Source organism: Malurus melanocephalus, unplaced genomic scaffold, assembly GCF_030028575.1.
Source record: "Malurus melanocephalus ecotype Western Australia unplaced genomic scaffold, MMel_1.1 scaffold_12, whole genome shotgun sequence".
Taxonomy (NCBI): Eukaryota; Metazoa; Chordata; class Aves; order Passeriformes; family Maluridae; genus Malurus; species Malurus melanocephalus.
In genome coordinates this window covers 725,933-747,504 of record NW_026623244.1, presented here as the reverse complement: position 1 = coordinate 747,504, position 21,572 = coordinate 725,933, and the positions used below count along the sequence as shown (strand labels likewise).

Genomic DNA, 21,572 nt, shown 5'->3' with positions numbered 1-21,572 from the left:
AAAGTGCATGGAACAAGGTTTCAGCTGGATATATAAATGGAAATTTTTGCTAAGCAAGGAAGGATCTCAGTATATAGATTCGTGTAGAAAAGCATCTGCTTACTTTATCTGCTCCYGATGTGCATTTGATCACATCCTTTTTATTAGCTTTTTCATTGTTTCTAACCTGTCATTTCTTTAAAACTGAGGCAGCTGTAGAAGCAAGCTACAATCCATGCTATGTGATTAAAAAAATGATTCGTTATGTTTCAGTCAGAAAATTTAGATTGCTGACAGTACAGGAAAAACCCAGCTTGACTCTAAAATCTCATACAAAAATATCTTTTAACCGGTCATCAGGGCACATTTTCTGGATCAGACATATGCTGAGAGATAGTGAATATGCAACATGCTGAATATTGGGTTTTGCTAGAACAGCTTTTCAGAGTTGAACATTTTAATAAAGGTCTGAAAAGATTTCCTATGTTAGAAAAATTACTAGTCTTGTTTCTGATTTATTTGTGCCTGTATTCACAGCATCTTGGGTTATAAGRTATCAGCTCTCATATACCAAATAAGTATGGACATCCTGAGATGCTACTTTGAAAAGTAGCTGCAAAGCAGGTGGTCATACTTTCTCTTTTAATTCAGGCATTCTTGCAGTTGTGAGCTGCTGTGCTGATGAAAAATGCTGTCTTAAAAATCAGATCCCAACTCAAGGTCTTGAATACTTATGTTCAATAAAAATCCAATGGCATTTTTTCCAAACATAGGAAATGTTACTTCAGGGATAGCCAGYTTTTATGTCTGAGTCATTACCTTCCTTTTGAATTTGTGCAGTCAACATAGAGCATTTCTTTGGTTCTTTCCTAAATTGTTGAGTAATATTGCAGGGATTTGTGGAGAAATATGGTTATCTGGGATATCCCTCTGATGGGTGAAGGTCTTTCTGAACGTGTGTGGGATGAATGACACGTGTTGTAAGGCCATRAGGTATAATTATTAATAAACAGTAGTGCTCTGCAAATCCTGACTGCAAAAATACATTTGCTCACTTTGCATGTGGGGCAAATCCCTCACATGACTGAAGCTCTACTGCTCTGCTGTGTGCTGAGCAGTGATGTGATAAACTCTCAGTGCAAAGTATTACCTTGTTAGGATTATGATTAGTGTGGTTTTAGGAACTTATGCCATTAAAAGTGAATTATGCACTGCTTTATTTGTTTCAAATTTAGTTCTTTCTCTTCAGAGCGAACTCCTCTAATTTGATTTTATGTCTGACTGAGCAGAATTTTATTCAGCTGCACGTCTTGGAATGGATAACAGCAYAAAGATTCACATTATATGTCAGTTACCTCTTTTGTCAGTCATCTCAGAAGATTGTTCATAAATGTAAAAGTGCAACCGAGATTATTTGTTCATGTAGGCAAAGGCAAATGTGTCTTATTTAAGCCTTGCATGTAGTAGGGAAAGCATTGATTTTCTGTAAATACATATTTTTAATTGCTATTGTTTCAAGTTGTGAGCAATCAAAGGCCAGCACTGGGCAGTCAGGATGTGATGCTGTGCTGATTGTGTCCTGAGCTCATAGTTCAGAGAGTGCAAGGGCAAAAGGCATGATTAGCTCATGTATCTGACTCAGAGATTACAGCCACATAGCACCCACATGTCCTTGCATCGAGCCAAGTTTTGAGCTAAGTTTCAATCCCTCCAGAGAACTGAGTGTCCCAGTGACAGAGAGTAGGAGGAATAGAAGGGATGCTGCTGTCTCCAGCACAGTTCCATTTCAGGTATTGTGAGATACAGGGAGGGAAGTGCAGAGACTTTCTCTGTGACCTTGGGCAGACTATTTAGCTTTTCCATGCCTCACATCAAGTAAAAAGGGAATAAAATTTTTATTCTTATATTGGTGTGTGAATGAATATATTAGAGACRTGACTCAATTCAATAGCCAAACATTCAAAATAGGCAGATGTTTTATTTTATTGGTGCTAACTTGGTAGTAGAGCTGTTCTATCCAATTTGAGGTGCTTGTTGCTATAGTGTCTGAACATAYCCATAACCATCTTTATTTCTTAGAGCTGGTACTAGTTTCATATAGAAATCTGCTTTAGAACAGTGTGTTACTATGTGGGTTTATGCAGGTTGGCAGCTATTGAAATCAAAGTTTTCTCCCAAGAAGTGAAGGAGCCTTGCTTCCCTGTATTTGTTATGTATTTTTACCCCATTTATTATATAAAATACTTTTTTTTWAATCTTGTGTAATTTTTTTTCAGCCCTGTTTATGGCAGCCAAGTCCTTCTGAAAATCACTTTTTCCTTGGCTTGGGAATTTCATGAGGCATGCTTCTGCTAAGTTCTTCACTTCTTGCACAGTGCTCAAGTAGCTTCCACATAAGAAGAAATGTGTGTTCAAATGCTGAGTAAGAGATTTTCTCATCAGACAACYTGCTATGAAAAATAAGAGAATACTCTTCTATCCCCTACCTTTATTTTGGTGTTCTTAAGGCCCAGATGAGTTTATCTTAGATGCTATCTTCACATCTTCAAAATGGCTGAGATTTATTTTACCTTCTCAAATTTGGCATTTATTTATTTTTGGTGCCCAGTGTAGATTCTACTTGGATTTGAGAGTATCACCTGCTTGCATGTTCCATGTAGGGTAGAGAGTCCAGGCTGGGGACTTTTTGTCAGAATTGCCTATTTYCATAAAAAATAACTGCAATTCACTTCAGGAAACTAATGACTGTAGATTCCCTAAAAGTCTCTTTTGACCTGCCCATTATTGTTTCTCTGTCATCTTGTCTTTATGGGGAGATTTCAGCAGAGGTAGTTAGGGAGAGTGCTTTGTATGCACTGAAGCTTACAGGTGAACTGCAAAATCCACTGCCAAAATGCAATCTTTCTTTACTGCTCCTTTATCATTTATATATGTAGTCAGCCTTTTSAAGGGATTTTTCCATCCAGAAGTGAAAAGGGAAATTTTCCTTTTAGCTTTTTCTAGTGTAATAGGACTTGGCGCTTTKCTATCTCTGTTTCCTGGAGGATTTGATTTCCTCTGGAAGCACTGGATTAATGCCCTATCTTGCAGCTCAAGCTAGCAGTTCTCTCAGCCCTCAATTAAAGGGGTGAGTATATTGAGCTCTAGGCCTTTTCTACACTTAAAAGCCCCATTTCTACTAGCAAAAAGTCACTTTTCTGATTTAGCCTATTCCAGCTCTTGAATGGCAGAAGACTTTCTTGCCAGTAAAATTGCATCTAATTGCTTAGGCAGTAGSTGGCATAGACATGTTAGTGAGCACAAAGGAATTGCACCACTAACAACTGAAATTGGCCAAAGTTGTCAAAAAACACAAGAAAGAGCTTTTCAGGTGTGTAAACAACAAGSAGAAACARAAGGAAAATATTRCCCACTGTTARATARGAGAAATGCAATAGCAATGCTTTAAAAAGAGTGAAGTTCAACAAGGACAAGTGTAAGGACTTATAGGTGGGAAAGTCAGTCTCAGTTCTATCCCAGGAATGCAGTACAGGCTGGGATCTACCTGGTCAGGGAGCMGCTCTCTGGAAAGGGATCTGGGGGCCCTGGTTGCACAAAAAGCTCAAYATGAATGAACATTTTGCTGCTGCAGCAAAGAAAGGCTACAGGATGCTGGGTTACAACAACAAGAGCAGCAGTAGCTGAGGTCATTCCACTCTACTCAGCACTTGTCAGGCCACCCGTGGAATACTGTGTTCAGTTTTGGCCCCTGCTGTATAAAAAGATGTGGACAGGCTGGAGTGGCTCCAGAAAAAGGCCACAAAGACGTTTAAAGGATTTGGAAGCTTGCCATAGGAGGAAAGTCTAAGACAACTGGATTTGTTTGGCTTTGAGAAAACAAGGCTGAGGGGAGATTTTCTTTTTACAAGGAATCACATGGAAAAGGCAGGGGTAATCAGTGCAGGTTACTCCTGTGGAGGTTCTGATTGGACACAAGAAGAAACAATGAGAACAGTTGGAAGCCATTGGAATAATCYTCCTGGAGAAGTGGTGCATTCCCTAATGCTGGATGCTTTTAAGATCCATCTGGACAGGGTATTTCACCATCTTGTCTAAATGATGTTTTTGCTGAGAAAGGCYGGACCAGATGAACATTGAGTTCCCCTTACAACCTTGTGTTCTATGATTCAGAGATCTAAACGGAGTCAATTTAAGACCTAATCCCAAAGCCTTTGCATGAGTGGTCCCATCGAAGGGACGACAAATTTACTGTTTGCTCTCATATATGTATATTGGTTGCCAATATAAGCAAATAGGAATCAAAGGAAGGTTGGACCATGATCCTTGAGGTTTCCTTCCAGCCTGGAGTTCTGTGATTCTGAGAAAGTTAAGCAGCCRAAACTTCTAACCTTTGATCAAATGGTTCCTGACATGGGGAAAAAAAGGACAAAAAARTGCTCTCCTGTCCTTATAAAAATTTAAGYGTTGCTATGTACCTTAAGGAAACAAGAGAGAGAAAACAGTTCCTGGAGGACTGTGGGGTTTGAGTTTATGACTCCAGTTCTATGTTGTGACCAGAATGTCAAGGGATTTGTATTGAAATATAGAAATGAGAAATACAGKAAGGACTCAGGCCTAACATTTACTTTTTGGCTTTCAGCTGGATATGAATCATAAAGAAAAAGTTTACTTCCCCAGTGTCGTGCAGAATTAGGCTGATGTGTCAAAGGCACACTGTAAGGATTGCCTTGATTTAGACTCCAAAGACAAGCTCTGTTTGTTTTTCAAATGAAAAAATAATGTGTCCCCATGAACTCTGTCTGTAACCCAGTACTAACTTGTCATGAATAAAAAAAAATCTCATTACCAGCTCAATATTATGATGCACTACTGAATTAGTGCCATCAAAATAATTTCAGTCCAATATCTTGAAACTTATTTGAACTGGAATCTCCAATGCCATCTGAAGTGACATATGGAGGTACCTAATGCATCAAGTCATCCTTCAGGACTACTCTTTTACATCCTTTCCTTCTTGTGCCATTCTTCTGTTTTCCTTTCRTTGTGTTAGAAAGGTTCATTGCAAAACTAGGACTTTGATTGAAGATTTCACCTTTGACTTTAAGTGGAAATGTTTTGTATTTTAGTGTTGGTTTTAAATTGAAGGATTGATGTCTTTCAGTGGTTTTATGCCTGGCATGATGATTTTTCCATGCAATATAGAGTATCTCTAGTATCTCTTGTTCTGACACTGATAATTTTTTTCCAATTAATTTAATTATTTATTTTTTAAAAATTTGATTGTGTAGCCAGTTGGGCTCTGTGAGTAGGGTAGAACAACTCACATGGAGCCAATTGTAGGATAATTGTGTTAAATCTTGGCTCAATTTACCAGGGCTCATATGCAGTTCTGTGACAATGTAGTGAGGAATCATATCTCAAAAACATGAAAGGTATGAGTCACCTGGATGAAGGGCTTTTGAAGGTCTACTTATCTACCTCAAAGTTTTGTGTAAGCTTTAATAATTCAATGGRTATCTGAAGGATGTTCAGTTCTTGCCCTAGCTCTCCTCAGAATGGAGTTGGTTTCTATTTCTGTGTACTTCCACTACACTTCTTGGCACATTAGTTTATTTTAGCCCTTCTAATCTCAGTCCATCTAGAATTAGAAGATGTTCTATGCTATAGAAATTTACAGCATTATAAACTGCTCTTAAAAACACACTGACATTTAGATTCTTTCCCTCCTCCCACATGTGTTGCAATTCAAGTGGCAGAGAATAGTCTTCCCAGAAAAATAGCCTCTTCTTTTTTTGTATGTTTGTTTAAACAGGGTTTTGAAAAAATGGTCAGGAAGTATGCTAATGTCACTAGGTCAAGATAATTGTCAGCTCTTTAGGGTGAGCAAATAATTTTCCAATAAAAATAGTGCAAATATTTCTGGCAATGAGAAATGGAAAGTAAAGCAGGTTACCTAGTGATCAAACAAAATACTTTTGGTGAACAGTTTTCTTAGTAGAAGAGTTTAATTTTTACTGAATATTTGTGGAACTACACTGCCCTCATAAACAATACAGCTTTCCCATGTTAAATGGTTTTGGACAAAAGCRAGGTGCAAGTTTATTTGAGAATATAACTTCTGGGGATCTGCACCCATTTTTAGCTCATCTAATGATGCTTTGGTCAGAAATATTCAGATGTCATTTACAAAGCYGGGGAAGTTGCAGGCAGAGTAAAAATCCCTTAGGGTTTATAGGTGACAAATATACATGAATGCTTAATCTATTTTACAAGCTTTTTAGGAGAATTGATATATTTACTTGAGTTTGAGCTTGAAAGAGAACTCTAGTGGGTCATCAGATGTCATTCCTCTACATCATGCAAGACTGATTTTATCACACAAATACTATCTTTCATAGAAGAATATCAAGCATTGTTTTGTGTCCTGCATTCTAATATATGGACTCCCAGTCCTCGAGAGAGTGCTGTCTTCAAGCACACTGTGGCTTATTGTGAGTTTTCTCCCACACTTGTAACCTGCTGCTGTAGTCCAGGTATTTCTGAAAAGCAGGGAGCAGATGTGCTGGCACAGGCACCAGTGTGGTAGTCCTGAGGGATTGGGAGACCGAGTTTCATTCCTGTGTGTCTTCAAGGAGTTTTAGTGAACTTGTCAATTCATGTACTAACTCTTACTAACTCTTTGTGTCCAGAACTCTTGTAGAATGAGAAGAGGATCACTGCCCTGGCTAGAAGCAGTACTTCAGCTTGTGTACAATAAAGATTTAATACCATTCACATACTGAAACAAGGATGCCATATAAGAACCTAAGATACTGTTGTCTGTAATCTGCATGAGCAAAACAGAAACAGTGATCACCAAAGTGTTTTATTCAAATGCATTATATTTGGTCTGAACCCCGAATCCTGAGCATAATATCATTAGACTGAAAATATTTTGTAAAATGACCCATTTCTAAAGGTCTTACTCAGTCAGAATTGCCCTTAGCTTCAAAATTAGTTTGCCAGAATAAAGCTTGGATAAAAAGTTCAGGAATTGTTCCAGTAACAAATAACTGAAAACAAACTTGTTTACTCCTCATTCCTGTGTTCAGCATGTATCTGGGAAGGAAATAAATCTGCTGTGCACCCCAGGGTAAAGTATATTAATCAACCAGTTATCTTGTTAAGGGAAAATAAATGACTCGCTGTGTTGACTGAATACATTGCAGCACAGWCTTTGCAGTGCTGTAGCAATTCGATACTGACTGTCAGCCATCCAGAAGTTGCTAGAGGAGCTGAAATATTTGAGGAGTGCAGCAGCAGCATAGAAATACGTTCACAAGCCCAAATTCTATAGGGTGGTCCAGAGCTAGATGTACATCTTTAGTGTTAACCCTTTGGCAGGTGTTCCTGCATTAAAACAAGGGGTGTTCTGCTCCTCCCTCAGCAGCAAGATATAGACAATCTACAGCATCCCATTCAGTGATGGATTATTATCTTGTATTACAGCTGCAACAACAGCAAAATGCCACCAAAAAAAAAAAAAAAAAATATTACAGCTGCAACAACAGCAAAATGCCACCAAAAAAAAAAAAAAAAATCATTCCACAGGGACAGACTAGATTTGTTCTGATCCAGTTCTCTTATTTTCATTCTTACTGTGAATGGTGCTGTTGTTCAGGGAATACATGCAGAAAGATGCTGCAGCAAAGGCTGTTTTRCAGCTGTTAGAGGAAGACAGGCACAGTCACTGTGCCTGGTTGGGTTGTTTTTTGAAGGCTGGATTAAGAMTGGACACAGGAGGACATGAACAGGTGTAGAAAGAGCCCCATTTCTCCACACTTCTCTTGGGACATCCAGAAATGTGCTGCTGAGTGCAMAGGAGCCATGAACCTCAGTAGGGAGAGTCTCTGCCAAGTAGGGTGCATCAGTCAGCCAATTGCTCCACATCTCATAGGCTCAGCCTCTTCAAGGCTTCCCATGCCTGTCTTAGTAGATAGAGCTGTAATCTTAAACAGGGGATAGCACACTTGGGCACAGCAGTTGCCTTTACACGGACATTAGGATTCACTGTCTTTCCCCTTCCTTTAATCCTGTTTCTGTTTCTTTGAAWTTTAAGAAACAGACAAGGGGAGCTGAAACAGAACTCCATGAAGAATAGCAGAGGCTCAGCTCTAATTACAGTGAGTCTGAAGGAAGCCATGCATTAAAACATTCATGATTTCATAATTGCTGTCTGTGTTTCTTAGATGTACTGTTATTTCTTAATAGGTTCCAAAGTGGAACAGGAGACTAGTTGTTCTTCCCTGAGGTTCTTGACACGTGCAGGGGAACTCTGCTGTCCTGTCAAAAAGATGTATGTAGGCTTTACTGCCTTGTTAGACAGGTATTGTAGATTTAAGTGGTGGTTTGACTTTGAGACAGCTCTTCAGAGGTAGCAATTCCAGAACACCAAAGRACTTGAAGCAAAATGCTCTCTTCTTTCAGGGAAATCTAAAGATCTAAGTCAGGCAGGTGATTWAAGAGTTGTAGGTGCCTAACTTAAAAATAGGTATTTCTAGAAGGAGCTCTGCAATCTTTGTGACCCCTCCAGGTCATCTGTCAGATCAGTCTGAAGTGTAGAAACGGGGTCTACTGGGWATCCTCATTCCAAGCTGTCACCTGCAGAAACAGCTAATCATTATCAACAGAGCTAATAATGATAATTCTCCTTTCATTCATCTAAAATTTGAAAAGTCTAAATAGGTACTGAATAGCTGAAATACTTGCTGTTACACTGATATTAAATTACAGAGGTTTTAAGTCAAATAGTCTAGATTTGAAGAAGTATTTTTTTCTTTAAGCCCTGTATAAAATAAAGTAAAAGGTTTCCCATTGTTTGCTTTGTAGACTGATTCACTTAGAATATTTAGAAACCTTGTTGATAGGATTTGTATCAACCTTTGAATCTGCTCCAAGTCATTTTAAGATGAATGGCTACTAGGACGTGAAACAAAAGTTTATTTGAGCTCTCTTCAACCCAACTGCCAAGCTGCAGGTGCTGTGAAAATAGTTGGAATATTTACATCAATCCATGTCATGTCAGGGGTAATTCTCACCTTCGAAGAGCAGCTCACTTTCATGTGTGTATGTGTGTGTGTGGTTCTGCTCTCATATATAGAACAGGAGATAAAGAATTAAAAGTCTTCTGCAATGTAAAGTGGAAAYATTATGATTAAGTGAGCTACTCTGATTAATGATTTTATAAACTCTTTTGTAATATCAATAGTAAAAAGGGAATTGCAGCTGTTATTTCATCAAGACACATCCATGCCATTTTCCTCGATAGATTGTTAACCTTGTATCTCAGAGTTCAGAAGCTGGAAGGAAAGGAGTATATATAAGTTATTTGTTCATTCATTGGGAAAAAGAACCTGTTTTCCTACACCCTTACTAACAAAGATCCGATAGTAACAGCTCCTAGCAATAACAATAAAAATAAGTTGCAGTTGCACTTCAGGTGGAAATGTTCATACTTTGTTGTTCCTGAAAGATGGTGATACTGCAGCGTTCAATGCTTGCTGTTGCAAAAAACAGTCAGGGGTGAAAACCTTAGAAGGTGCTCCAAGGTGTTTTTTCCTCTCAAAACGTTAGGCTATTTTGAAAATGCCAGTCAATTTGGTGCAGTTTGCTCTGTGCCAGAGGAAACAGATTTGCTCTTGAGAAGCATTATTATCAGCTGGAGGAATAAGTTACAARATGGGTTGGAGTGGTGCAGATTTTACCAAAAATGGGATTATCCCAGCCTTTACTTCAAGTTGTGGTTTCAACAGCAAAACCCAAAGCATCTAACATGGTGTTAGTGTTGCCATACTGTGGGAGGGCCTCAGGGTCCTGTTTCAAATATAATTAATTTACCCAATAAGAAACCTCACATTGGATAGTTAAAGGTGTCTTGGTGATGGTGAAAATAGGAGCTGTTCTGGGGAGCTGTGTCCTTGCAAGGGTGTTTGCTGATGGATGTGGAATAGAYAGGAACAAGCAGGAGCTTTTGGAAAGTGTTTACAGAGAAAGTTTATACTGTACATTTCTCCTAGTGCTGGAGGCAACTTTCYTCTGTTATTATAAAATTTGTGAAGGTCACCATATGCTAATTTCTTTTCTTTACCTCATGAAACTTTTAAAGATAGATGTCCTGAGCCAACAGCTGCTACTAGGTATACACAGCAACAAATACATGTAGGGCTTATACAGCTAAAATGACTAAGACTAGATGTGTATGCCTGTGTATGTATTTAATCCAGAWTTCCATGTCCTGTTTAACACTTATGAAGAGGAATCACAACCCCTAAGGATGCTCTGCTGCTGCATGGCATCGTAAACAAAATGTCTCTGGAGTTCAGCACAGCACTGACATTTTGGTTATAGTGCCAATAAACAAGAMAGCCCCTGTGGCACATTGACTGACTTATTATCCCCACCAAAGCCATGAGGAACTGTAGARTGCCTGCATGGTTACTATACTGCTTTTTCTCTACTTTGCTAATTAAAATAAGTGTGTTTGGCCAGGTTGAATGTTTTGGGGGGCTGCTGCCATAYGCTACATGACACACTTTTACACTGCATCTTTATCTTGTTGGGTTTTTTCTTTAGCTCARTTGCTGGAGACGGGAACTCTTTTGGGTTATTGAGTGGTCTTTTTGAGTAATTCATGTGACTGAAAGCTTCTGGTGCACACTAGCATTTTTGTGGGTCTGGTGGAGAAGGTTCTTGGGGTGCTGCTATACCAGGTGAGTTGGTTGAATTATTTGTTTGGAAAGACAAGCTGATAAAAATGAGGAAGCTGGGACTTCAGAGCCATTCTGCTGGGCCATATCTTCTTCAGGGCTATTTCTGCTGTGAATACATCTTCATTAAATGTATGGTTATCCATCATCTCTGGTTCAGAATAAAACCCTGGACTAACTAACAAGATGTGTCACTTCAGGAGTTTCCTGGTGTCCTGGTGAGGGACAGGATGACACGAAATGGGGTCATATCTTTAGAGCTAATTCCCAGTGCATTGCTCTAGCCCAGCCTGGGGCTGGTGAATGCTCCCCACTTTCTGCCAAGGCAGTGAATGCCTTTCTGCCACTTTGGGAAGGTGTCTGATGGTCCTTCTCACATGGAAAAGCAAATTGGGTTATCAGCAATAGCTCCTTCTGAAGTAGGATTTTGCTGGCAAAACTAATTCTTCTTGCTGTAGATGGAACCAAYTTGTGACCACCTAATCCTGGAGAATCAGTTGAAATTTGCCAAATGTAGCCAGTATTCTGCAGAATATTTTTTTCTCAATTTTCTGTAGAACAAGCAGGTCAGGAGAACTACAGAATATGGCTGAGACAGCACCTTGTTAAATATAGGGGAAAGCACTTTCTTCCCCACCCTCCACCTCCAAATTAATGGGTGAGAGACTTAGGGACAAAGAAAGTTACTGTCATGGCTGAGCCTACACACAKATCTGTGAGCTCTCTGGAGATCCCCTGGGAAACAAATCTAAGACAGGAGGAGCTGTTCTAAAAATAATGTGCAGTTTTATTTACAAAATTTTATCACAGGTATTCACAGAGGTGCTGAAATTCTCTTCGGAATGCCTGAAATTTAACTGTAATCCTCAGCCTGAGTGTCCCAGCATGCTYTACATACACAAAATCAATGTGCCATCATCTCTCCACCATCATCTTGGCTTAGTTTTTGTCATAAACCAGTGAAGCTTGTTGGTGTTATGGGCTYAGTCCTACAGTCAAACATCTGCTGAATTCCATAGGAATTTTGCTGTGGAAGGATCCCATAAAAAGCTTTGTTACTGGCCTAGACCTCATCTGAACACAGTGAAAGCTTAACAGCATGGATTTACAGAGAGCTGATGGATCTTCCTTCACCTCAAGAAGAAGAGTTGTGCCTCACAGTGTGTTTGCAACTCTAAATTCCTTGATCTCAGAACTGTGGCAAGATGTGTGTTATGATGGCAGCCTGGTGKGAGGATGGAGGGAAATGTGAGAGGAGGCAGTCTGGGACAAGCCAAAGAAACCCAATCATAATGGATTGACTCGATCTATGGCAGAAAAGAAAGCTTTTCTTTAGGAATTTGTGCTGATATTTTTTTCTTGATCATTCCTGATTTCTTATGTGTAGTGATGAAAGTACCTGCACATGCACCTTGTGACTCACATAGATTTACTCTTGTGGTTGCTGTTTTGAAATTAATTGAAACTGATTTCTTTTTAATTTCTTTTTTTGTATCCTGGGGTAAAATTTCAGAAATTATAGAAATGCCAACCTATGAATACAAGCTTCTGCTGAGGATGAAAGAAGTATCCAGGGTTTTCTTTTAACATTTTGCTGGCATATGGTGCTTCTAACCCAGTGACAGATTCATTGACTAGATGTAAAGGAGATGGACAGTGCTTAGCAAGGAAGGACAGGATATGCATTATAGGACATCTGGTTCTGCCTCTGTTGGATTATGGATACAATATACATTGGACAGCTAACGAGTCTCTGTTGCATAAGATAGATTCTCCTTATAATAGAATTGCATGCTTTGTCTCTAAATGAGATTATTATACACACCATTGAACAATGTTTGAAGAGCTTGGCTGGTCATTGTGGAAGGTAGGGAGAGGAAAAAAAATTGGAAAACAATTGCTCTTAAGACCTTCAATCCATCAATTGCTCCATATTTATCCAAATTACCATTAACTATGCCAAAATATAAATCTATGATACATTCAGAGTTGAAATGTTAACATTGACTGGCCAGATTTTGACAAGGTGGATTTTTCTTTTACTGTTGTTTTTACCTTGCAATAAAATCTTACTTCCTCAGAGGGAAAAACTGGTAGTGGAAATACCACTTTGTAGTGGCATAATAACTTTCTACTCAGAATGAATTATCAATTTAGTTTTTGCCACTATGCGAACATTAGTCTGAGTCTCAGGAGGTTTTGATTTTTCCAAAGATAAACTGTGAACAATTTCTTTTATAAGGAACTCTTTCCCAGTAATCTGCAGAATCTAAGGACAATTCTTGCAAAAGTAATGCATGGTTTCAAGGGATTCCATTTTAGGGTCCAAACTTGTGGCAATGGTAGTGCATACTTTTCAGAAAATGATGAGGTCTAAAAACTCCAGATTCCTTATACTTCTAAACACTGGACACCTGAAATTTTACATCTTTAAAACAGCAAACCGTTTCTGAAAATCCTGGCTCAACCACWGAGTAAGACCAAATGTAGCAATTCTAGATGATGTGATGGCACCATTTCCTACATCAACAGAAGAATTCCTTGGTAAGAGTTATAGACAGGGCTTATAAAAAAAGAAAGCTGAAAGGGTTTTTGTCAAATCCGTTGTAAATAATCACCCATCCTACCGCCTTCTTGACATTTTTGTGTTCCTCAGTTAAATCTTCTGTCTCCTAGTCTCCTTTTTAATTTCAGTTTTTCATGTACCAGAAAAGGATGTGATCTTACTAAATAATAGTATTTAATGATTTTCATTTTTCAGGGTAGATACTAAAACTATTGTAACCTGAAAAACTATGATGGTGGCTTTTTTSAGAGCTTTATTCCTCACTCTAAAACTAAGTGCTCTCTCAAAACACACCTGAAAGCAGCATTGCAGTAGAGAAAGCTGTATGTGGGTCCATGGTGTAGTTTCTTTTCAGGCATGGCAATATCCAACTCCCACAAGTATTACTGTTCCAACATAAAGGAAGAGGAGACACATGACATGGAAAAATTTACTTGGTAATTGTGCAAGTCATAATTGTTGCTGTTTATAATTTCTTTCCCTTTCCCAGAGCCCCTGCAGTTAAACTGAAGGGTTATACATGTATAAATCTCTGTGTGCGTGTACATGTGCTTTGCAGGATTTTCTTTGGAAAGAGTTACTCTTTTGTACAGTCCTTTGCTGACATTTCTATAGCCAGCTCACATCCTGTTGGGTGAAGCTATGATCCTTAATGTAAGGCAGTGTGACTCATAAGAAGAAAGATTGTAATAAGCACAGTTTCCAGTGATTAATTTCCCAGCCCTGGATACTCTTCCAATGACTGCTGAGGTGGAGTGTGCTCGCTGGTGACGGTGTTTAAGAGCATTTCGTTTGTGGCTTGAAGTAGCTGGATGTTTCTCTTAATGAGCTCTCCCATTGCTATCACAACAACTTTAAATACCTTATGCCTTTTGAGGAAAGCCTGACACCCAGGCAGATCTGTTTCTCCAAATACCTTCCTGACTGCGTTGCAATTTCCTCCCAGGCTGTGCTGCTGCCATAGTAGTTTAGCAAGAGCTCTTCCTCTTGTCTTTCTTTTTTCCTAGGAAAAGGAGAAGCTGTAYGTGGAGCTGAGGCAGGTGTTGGCCCGGCAGCCTGGGCCCGAAGCCGTGGAGCAGTTGCAGCAGTACCGGAACGTAATCCGGGAGAAGACGAAGCATATCAAAGTAAGAGGTGCCCACTGTGCCTGGGCAAGGGCTGCCAGCCTGGCAGAGGGGCTGCACGGGGCTCTGGGTGCTGCCTGCCCTAGTGTATTAGACAGGAAAGCAAGGTTAATGCTGCATCTCCTCAAGGGACAACCAAGAGCAGCAAACCAACATTTTTTCTGCATTATGCTACTTTGTTTCAATGAAATAGAGGGAAAGTCTTATTACGAATGTGCAGCACAGTGCTGTAGATATGTTTYTTGCATAGGCATTCTGGGATACTGCCAGCTTTTCATTCAGCTTATTSTCTTTCCCTTCATCTTAAACTGTTAATATATTTTAGAAGCAAATCAAAGCCATTTTGTTTTCTTTTTAACAAACTAGTGGGAATATATTGAGAATCCAATCTTAAATTACTGTTATTTCTCTTGCAATGCATACATGTGTATTTAGATTTGCAGATTTTGTGGAGATGACWGGAGGAACCTGATCTAACCCCTTGTCAGTAGAAGAGAGGAGTTCCTGCTCTCGAAAGAATCTTTTAGAAAATTTTAAAAGCATAATATTAAAAAGCAATTCTTTGATGGAATTCTATGATATTCTATGAATAAGCTGATCTTCTCTTATTCTTGCCTGCATGAGAGATCAGTCTCCCCAGGAGTTCATCTACTTCTACAGCTCCTCTCTCTGTTGAAGTCATCATCTCCTGTTCACTGCATCATAATCACGTCTATACAAACGTATGGGAAAAAAATGCAGGAGCAGATGGGCCCTTAGGAAACAAAGAGGCTGTTATGCAAATCTTAGCTTTCCATGGAGAAGAAAAACAATGTAGAAAATGTAAAATAGAAGCCAAAGTTTAGCTAAAGTGAACATGGTTTAAAGTTTTCCATAAGGTCCTTATTTGTCCTTAATGCAGTCAATTGCAACTTTGTATTTCAGGCACAGTATGCTGTAGCGTGATGGTGTGCATGCCATTTTGGGGTGCCAGGTCCAGTTATGATCCTTTTGAAAGAAAGAAAATGCACTATGCATGTTCCTTTGTTTTTTAAAATTTTACTGGTTCATGTGAAAGCGACTTTGTATTCATATTTACAGTGCCTGGTACTACTTTGCCTGTGTGGATTGAATTACTCCACTTAACAATGGATCCCKGTGAATAAACCAAATTATTATCAAGTAATTTCCTGATTTATTAGGACCTTAACTTTGGAGGTTTACCCATCTTTATGTCCCAAAAATTAAGAACTAATGTATGTATTAATGCCATTCCCATAAAGCTTGGAGCACATTTTTACATGGTGTTTTATGGTTAAATGGCATAATCTTTATTTTGTAAGTTGTTTTTAGGTTAGCAGAGGCAAGATCAAATGAAACATCATGATGAAAAAAAGTTGTGGTAGAAAAGGATCATGACTTACATCATCAAATRTAAAAGGAAGAAAATGCTTGTAAAAGTACTCACTTATGTGTAAGTAAAACAACATSTCCTGTTTGTGTTTTGTTCATTAGGCTTTGTCCTCAGAACTGAATATGTGTGAAACACAGAACAAAGAATACAAGAAACAAATTGAAAGACTTAACAATGAGCTTCTGGAAGTGAAAAAGAAATATCTAGCTCAGAAACGCAAGGAGCAGCAGTACAAGTATGGGAAAATAATAGTTTTGTCTACACAACTTTCTGCATAAGCTAGATTTTTGTTTTAGACCCTACTTTACCCTTTTGATCAGAATGTGGCCAAATTTGACTGAGGTGATTCAGTTTGGTTGCCTAATTTTTCTGCATGTTATCCTTCATGTTACTCCAGTCTGATCTGGATTTACCATGATCTATTGCCAGGACAAGAACATCCATCAGAGATGCTGCTGAACATGTTCTGCAGTCCAGATAAATTATTCATACCAATGAGATGGTGCCCAGAGAACAGAGATTAGTGTCTGGTCTCTGACATCAAAGCAAAGAATTGTAGAACAGTTTGGGTTGGAAGGGCCCTTGAAAGGCCATCTAGTCCAACAGCCCTGCAATGAGAGGARCATCTTCAACAAGATGAGGTTGTTGAGAGCCCCATCCAACCTGACCTTGAATGTTTCAAGGGATGGGGCATCTCSCACCTCTCTGGACAGCCTGGGCCAGTGTTCACCACCCTCATAATAGAAAATTTCCTCCTTATATCTAATCTAAATATACCCTCCTTTACTATAAAACCCTTATCCCTTGCCCTATTACAACAGGCTTTCTGGGCTGTGAGTGCCCACAGTTGGCTCATGTSCAGCCTCTCACCMACCAGCACCCCCAGGTCCTTCTGGGCAGGGCTGCTCTCYATCTGTTCATCCCCCAGCCTGGATTGGTGCCACTGCCCTGGCTCATGTGCAGCACCCAGCACTTGGTCTTGTGGAACCTCCTAATATTTCCATGGGCCCACTTCTTGGGCTTATCCAGTCCCTCTGGATGGCATCCCATCCCTCACTGAGTCAACTGCACCATTCAGCTTGTTGTCTTCTGAAAACTTGCTGAGGGTGCTGAGGGTGGACTTCACTTTGAAAGAGAAATTTCTTAGAACTCTCCAGTTAGATGATCTTTTACCAAGTTTTTCTGTGTGGGCAGAAAGCCTTTCGTCTTTTCACTCATTTCCATCCTCAGCCTGTGCTTTCCTCACACTCTAAAGCCAACAGMTTTCTACTGTTGCTGAATATAATTCAAAGTTGCCTCTATCATTTCTTCCTTAATCCTGTTTCAGACAGCAAACAATTTGACGACTACATTAGCAAAATAATCAGTGATAAACAGTGACTTTTGTCCATCTGCAAATTACATAATGTTACCTTAATGTTTGGAATTAGCAACAATTGTGCAGTGCTAATGGCTTTTCTGGAGCTTTAGGATCAATATGTGAGGCTACCATAATGCCTGATAATCCATTTCCAGCAGCTAAATATCTCATTTAGAGTAGATTTGATGTTTCCACTTTGGACTCTGGCACTATGTCTTTTTCTGTTCATCAGATGAGGAGAAATTCACCCACATTTTGTTTTTATATCTCACCTAGAATTAATTCCTGTCGTAATAACTCCCCTTGTTAAGAACATAATTGCTTCAAAGTAAAACAAAAGCTGTGTGAGTTGATGGTGGCTGAGCTGGGGCACATTATACTGTGAAAGTGATTTCACATTTCACGTCATTTAGTGTTGGATGCATTGTAGTCTCAGGGTATATATCTGCCACTGTCAAACTGGGGCAGTTTGTCAAGTTGTTCTTTTGGGCAAGCATGTCTGTAGTCTGATGAGCATTGGTGTCTTTGTGACATCTGTGTTTTGGAGGTACATTCAGGTGCTTCTGCAGGATGGTGTCATCTCACTGCCCCCACCACAGGCTCAGAGGCACCAGCACTGTGCTGCCAGCCCTGGCTTGCACTTCTCATGTGGCAGCTGAGAGGTGGTGCAGGCCTTTGCTCTCCTCAGCCTGTCATTGCTTTGTACCCCAGTGAAGCCTGTTGGACTGCATCCTGCTTTGCAGGACACAAAGGGGCTTATCAGTCCTGGATAACTGCAGCTTCTGCAGTCTCTGGGCTGTGCTTTGTGTCTGCAAAGAAACAACCTTGCACAGCCCTCCTTCTCCAACCTGCCAATTGTGCAAGACTCATGGCTGGCTTTCTGCAGTAGAGAGAACCTGTTGTGCAGTCAGGTTGTTCCCCAAGGAGTCCTTTTCCTTGGCATACAGCCATTCCACACCATTCCTGCCTCAGGCAGTGCCTGCTGTGTGGATGCTGGCCAAAGAACCAGTGCCATTTGATTCATGCAATCTCAGATTGCTCTAAATCCCAGCTGACAGAAAACCACTGTCTTGATCTCTACCTTGCTGGCTAATGTTAACATCATGTCTGAAATGAATGTAGCTGGTTTTGCTAATAAAAAGAGGATCCTGTCAGAACAATAGCATTACCAACGTTATTGACTACCCTGGTATGAAAGAGAATTAATACTCTCAGATCACCTTACACAAAGTTATCATCTAAAGCTTGTATTGATTTTCACAAGATAGCTTTGAGTTGTGATTTAACATCCTACTACTGAGCAAATGCAGCTTTGCATGTGATGCAGAAGGAATATGAGTGACAGCAGGAATTTAGCTTTGTTTTATGTTCAAAATGAAAATTCAATGTTTTTTAGATTTTGGTTGTGAATTTCAAATCCTCTTTTTCAGCTCCCTGATTCTGAATGTTGCCATTCCCAGTTGTCTTAGCTGTTCTTTTTCTATCTCTTCCTATTTTTAACTTCYGCTTCTTGAACCCTTTCTGCATCACTATTTTCCAAGTTGCTTCTAGCACCAGGATTCAGTTTTGATCTTGATAAGGATTTGTGAGAAAATATGAAGCTTAAATCCACACCAGAGACCTAATCCAGCAGTTCTATATATGTAAATAACTGCGCTGAGGGATGTCAGTAGTAACTGGAAGCTTTTGCACGTGGCTGGTTGCACATTAATTCTGCATAATATATTATAGTATTCAGTTGCATTGAATTTTCCATACTGATGAGCACATCTGTTGGGTGTCTCCATGGGAGCATGAGGAAAGAATGAGCATGGATTCTGGATCATTTTCTTTCCCCAAACTTGGAAGCCCAAGAGTGAGATGGGATGAGCCATCTGAATACAGAATGTTAGTTTTTGGTGCCGTCAGCTGACATATGTCAGCTGCTACACTGATACAATTAAAACCAGTTATAAATGGTTTCCATCATTGGCTATAATCCTACCTCTGTATGGGTCAAATTAGGAAAAGGTTGCATAACTAGACATCCTACATGGTTTCTCTGAACTTCCTCCTATCCTGACAGTTATTTAGGGGCAAATACAAAAGTAATAATTGCAGGAAATATTTTCCCTTACTGATCATGCCTGATGATTTTTGCCTTTTATTTTTATATACCCTTAAATATTTTTTAAATATCCTCTTGGACATTTTCTGCACCTTTATATATTCCTTGTACCCTTTGTCTACATGCTTGTAATTCTTTTATCCTGATATTCTAGAACCCCTAGATAATCTTGGGGTTCTGTTAGGCAGAAGACCAAACATCCTTAGTAGGAGGCCAGTGAGYCCCGGGCTATCCCAAAACCCGACGGTTTAACCTTGAAGCATTCTCTCTAGGACATATTGTGTAAACTGGGCTCTAGCCTGATCCAGGGGGGATTTCTTTAGAGTAGGGGGACATTACTTAATTTGTTACGTCTCTCACTGGGGAATTCAAGATAGATATGCTAATTTCTGATGTCTATATAAATTGTATGTGTTATACGTGGTGTGCATCTTCAGCATTTTCCAYCTTGATGAGCTGTGCTGRGATCCTRTTAAAATACCAAGGTRAACCCTTKTATCCCCTTAACTGTGTCTGCCTYATAATTCAAAACTAGMCGATAAGGCAACAYTGGGGACTGAGCAAAGATACTCATGTGACAAGGCTAGATTTTTATTGCMCTCACACTTGTGTCTCAATCTCAATAACTGTGAAATAAAATAATAGTACTGACCTTCTTTGTRAAGCCTCAAGACTTCTGCTGTTATGATAAACTAGAATTTCATGAAGCTCCACTTGATTAATCTTATATATCTCAGGACCTCTCTCTGAAGATCCAGGTATATCACAGTGAGTTTGGAATATTTCCCTTTATCTTTGTAGTGCTGTGCTTACCTCCCCAACTTTGTGAGACTGGAACCAGCTAACCCTTGTTCCCTCCTCTTAAGATCATCAAATTCARGACCTCCTGGGTTCTCAGATGGAGCAACTCCCTGGGGCTTTCAGTGCACTACAGCACACTGTTAGTTTTCTGCAAATTTTACAGACAGGGCAATTATCGCTGGAACTTTGTTAAAATGTGAAGACAGGTAACACTATATAGTCATTAAAATTCAACAAAGGAAAAAAATCTCCCCATTGTGCCTTTGATGAATGTAGCTGTTTGTTTGAAAACAGGCAGATTCCAGCTAGAACAGGGTGGTGATTAGAAATCTGAAGTCATGGAGCTCRTGTACATACTTTCTCTAATGAGGTGTTCTGACCATTTTGGGGAGTAGCACAAAGAAAGCTCATTTATTTCTAATTTTTAATAATTCCAAACCCCATCAGTAGTCTTGTAATTAGATCCAAACAGACACCTAGTCTTGGAGGTTTAGACTAACAGGCTTTAATCAACATTTTTTTAATGATCTTTTGATACGTGGTTGCATCAAAGAAACTCTGGAGGACGCAGATTCCCTTAGTTTGTAAGCATCTCTGGGCTGCCGAATGAAATATGAATTTTCTGTTTATTTGTTTATTTTAAAGGGAGAAGGAGCGAGCCAGCATGGACATGAGGATGAAATTACCACCTCTCAAGCCTGGTGACCCCCCCTTCACGATAGGGGGCTTTCCTTTGAGCAAACTCCTTTCCAAAATTGCAGTCTAGGAATGCACTCATCTAGTTGCTTTACTGTTCCCAGTTTCTTGTTTGAGAAACTGTAATTTTAGGAGAGATTCAGAATCTACTGAAATCACTGTATCACCTCTAGGAAAATTTTATATATTGTATATAATAAAATGCATTTTTASATTGGAATTAYATTTTATATTGTATTTATATTTTGTACATTTTATATTGGAATTAACGTAGTTCTTTTTACGAGCTGTGTACCAAATCTGCCCATTTTTTGCCAGCAGAAGYCTGCATGGATGTAAATGGATAATGGAGATATTTCTTCTTCAATATTGTGTCTCTGTTTAGCCCTGTAACACCACAAAATGCTTTAATATGTAGTTATTTCTCTTTTATCTACCTCAGTTGTAAGCACTCACTCCATTTATCTTCTGACTCAAAGCACCTGAAAGAAATGAGAATACAGAAAAGAAGAAAAATTAATAGGCTGATGTTTCAAGCCCTGCTGAGCAAATGCAAAATTAACAAGTCTTTACTTAGATGTACATATGTAGCAGTTTTCTGTGTAGGTAGTGTATAATAGGGTTTGTGCAGTGTTTGCTATAGTTGTTAGTAAGATCAAGGAAGTTTGTGGCCACAATGTACATTATTAAGAGCCCGATTGTGTTTACTCTGGTCGATACAAAGTGACATAATTATGTCTGTTCAACTGGGGGGACTGTGCACACCGAGTGGGACATGCTGTTCTCCCACACAAATCCTTC

General features: G+C 39.3%; 1 protein-coding gene across 1 annotated transcript in view; it reads left to right on the top strand.

Moving 5' to 3' along the window:
• The window catches only part of CFAP58 (cilia and flagella associated protein 58), a 58,218-nt gene extending 37,279 nt beyond the window's left edge, over nt 1-20,939 (top strand). Inside the window, exons 17-19 of the mRNA XM_057379083.1 lie at nt 14,298-14,417; nt 15,909-16,042; nt 20,721-20,939. Coding sequence (XP_057235066.1) covers nt 14,298-14,417; nt 15,909-16,042; nt 20,721-20,841 — 375 coding nt within the window. The 3' untranslated portion in view covers nt 20,842-20,939. The remainder of the gene's footprint in view (nt 1-14,297; nt 14,418-15,908; nt 16,043-20,720) is intronic.
• The last annotated feature ends 633 nt before the right edge of the window (nt 20,940-21,572 follow it).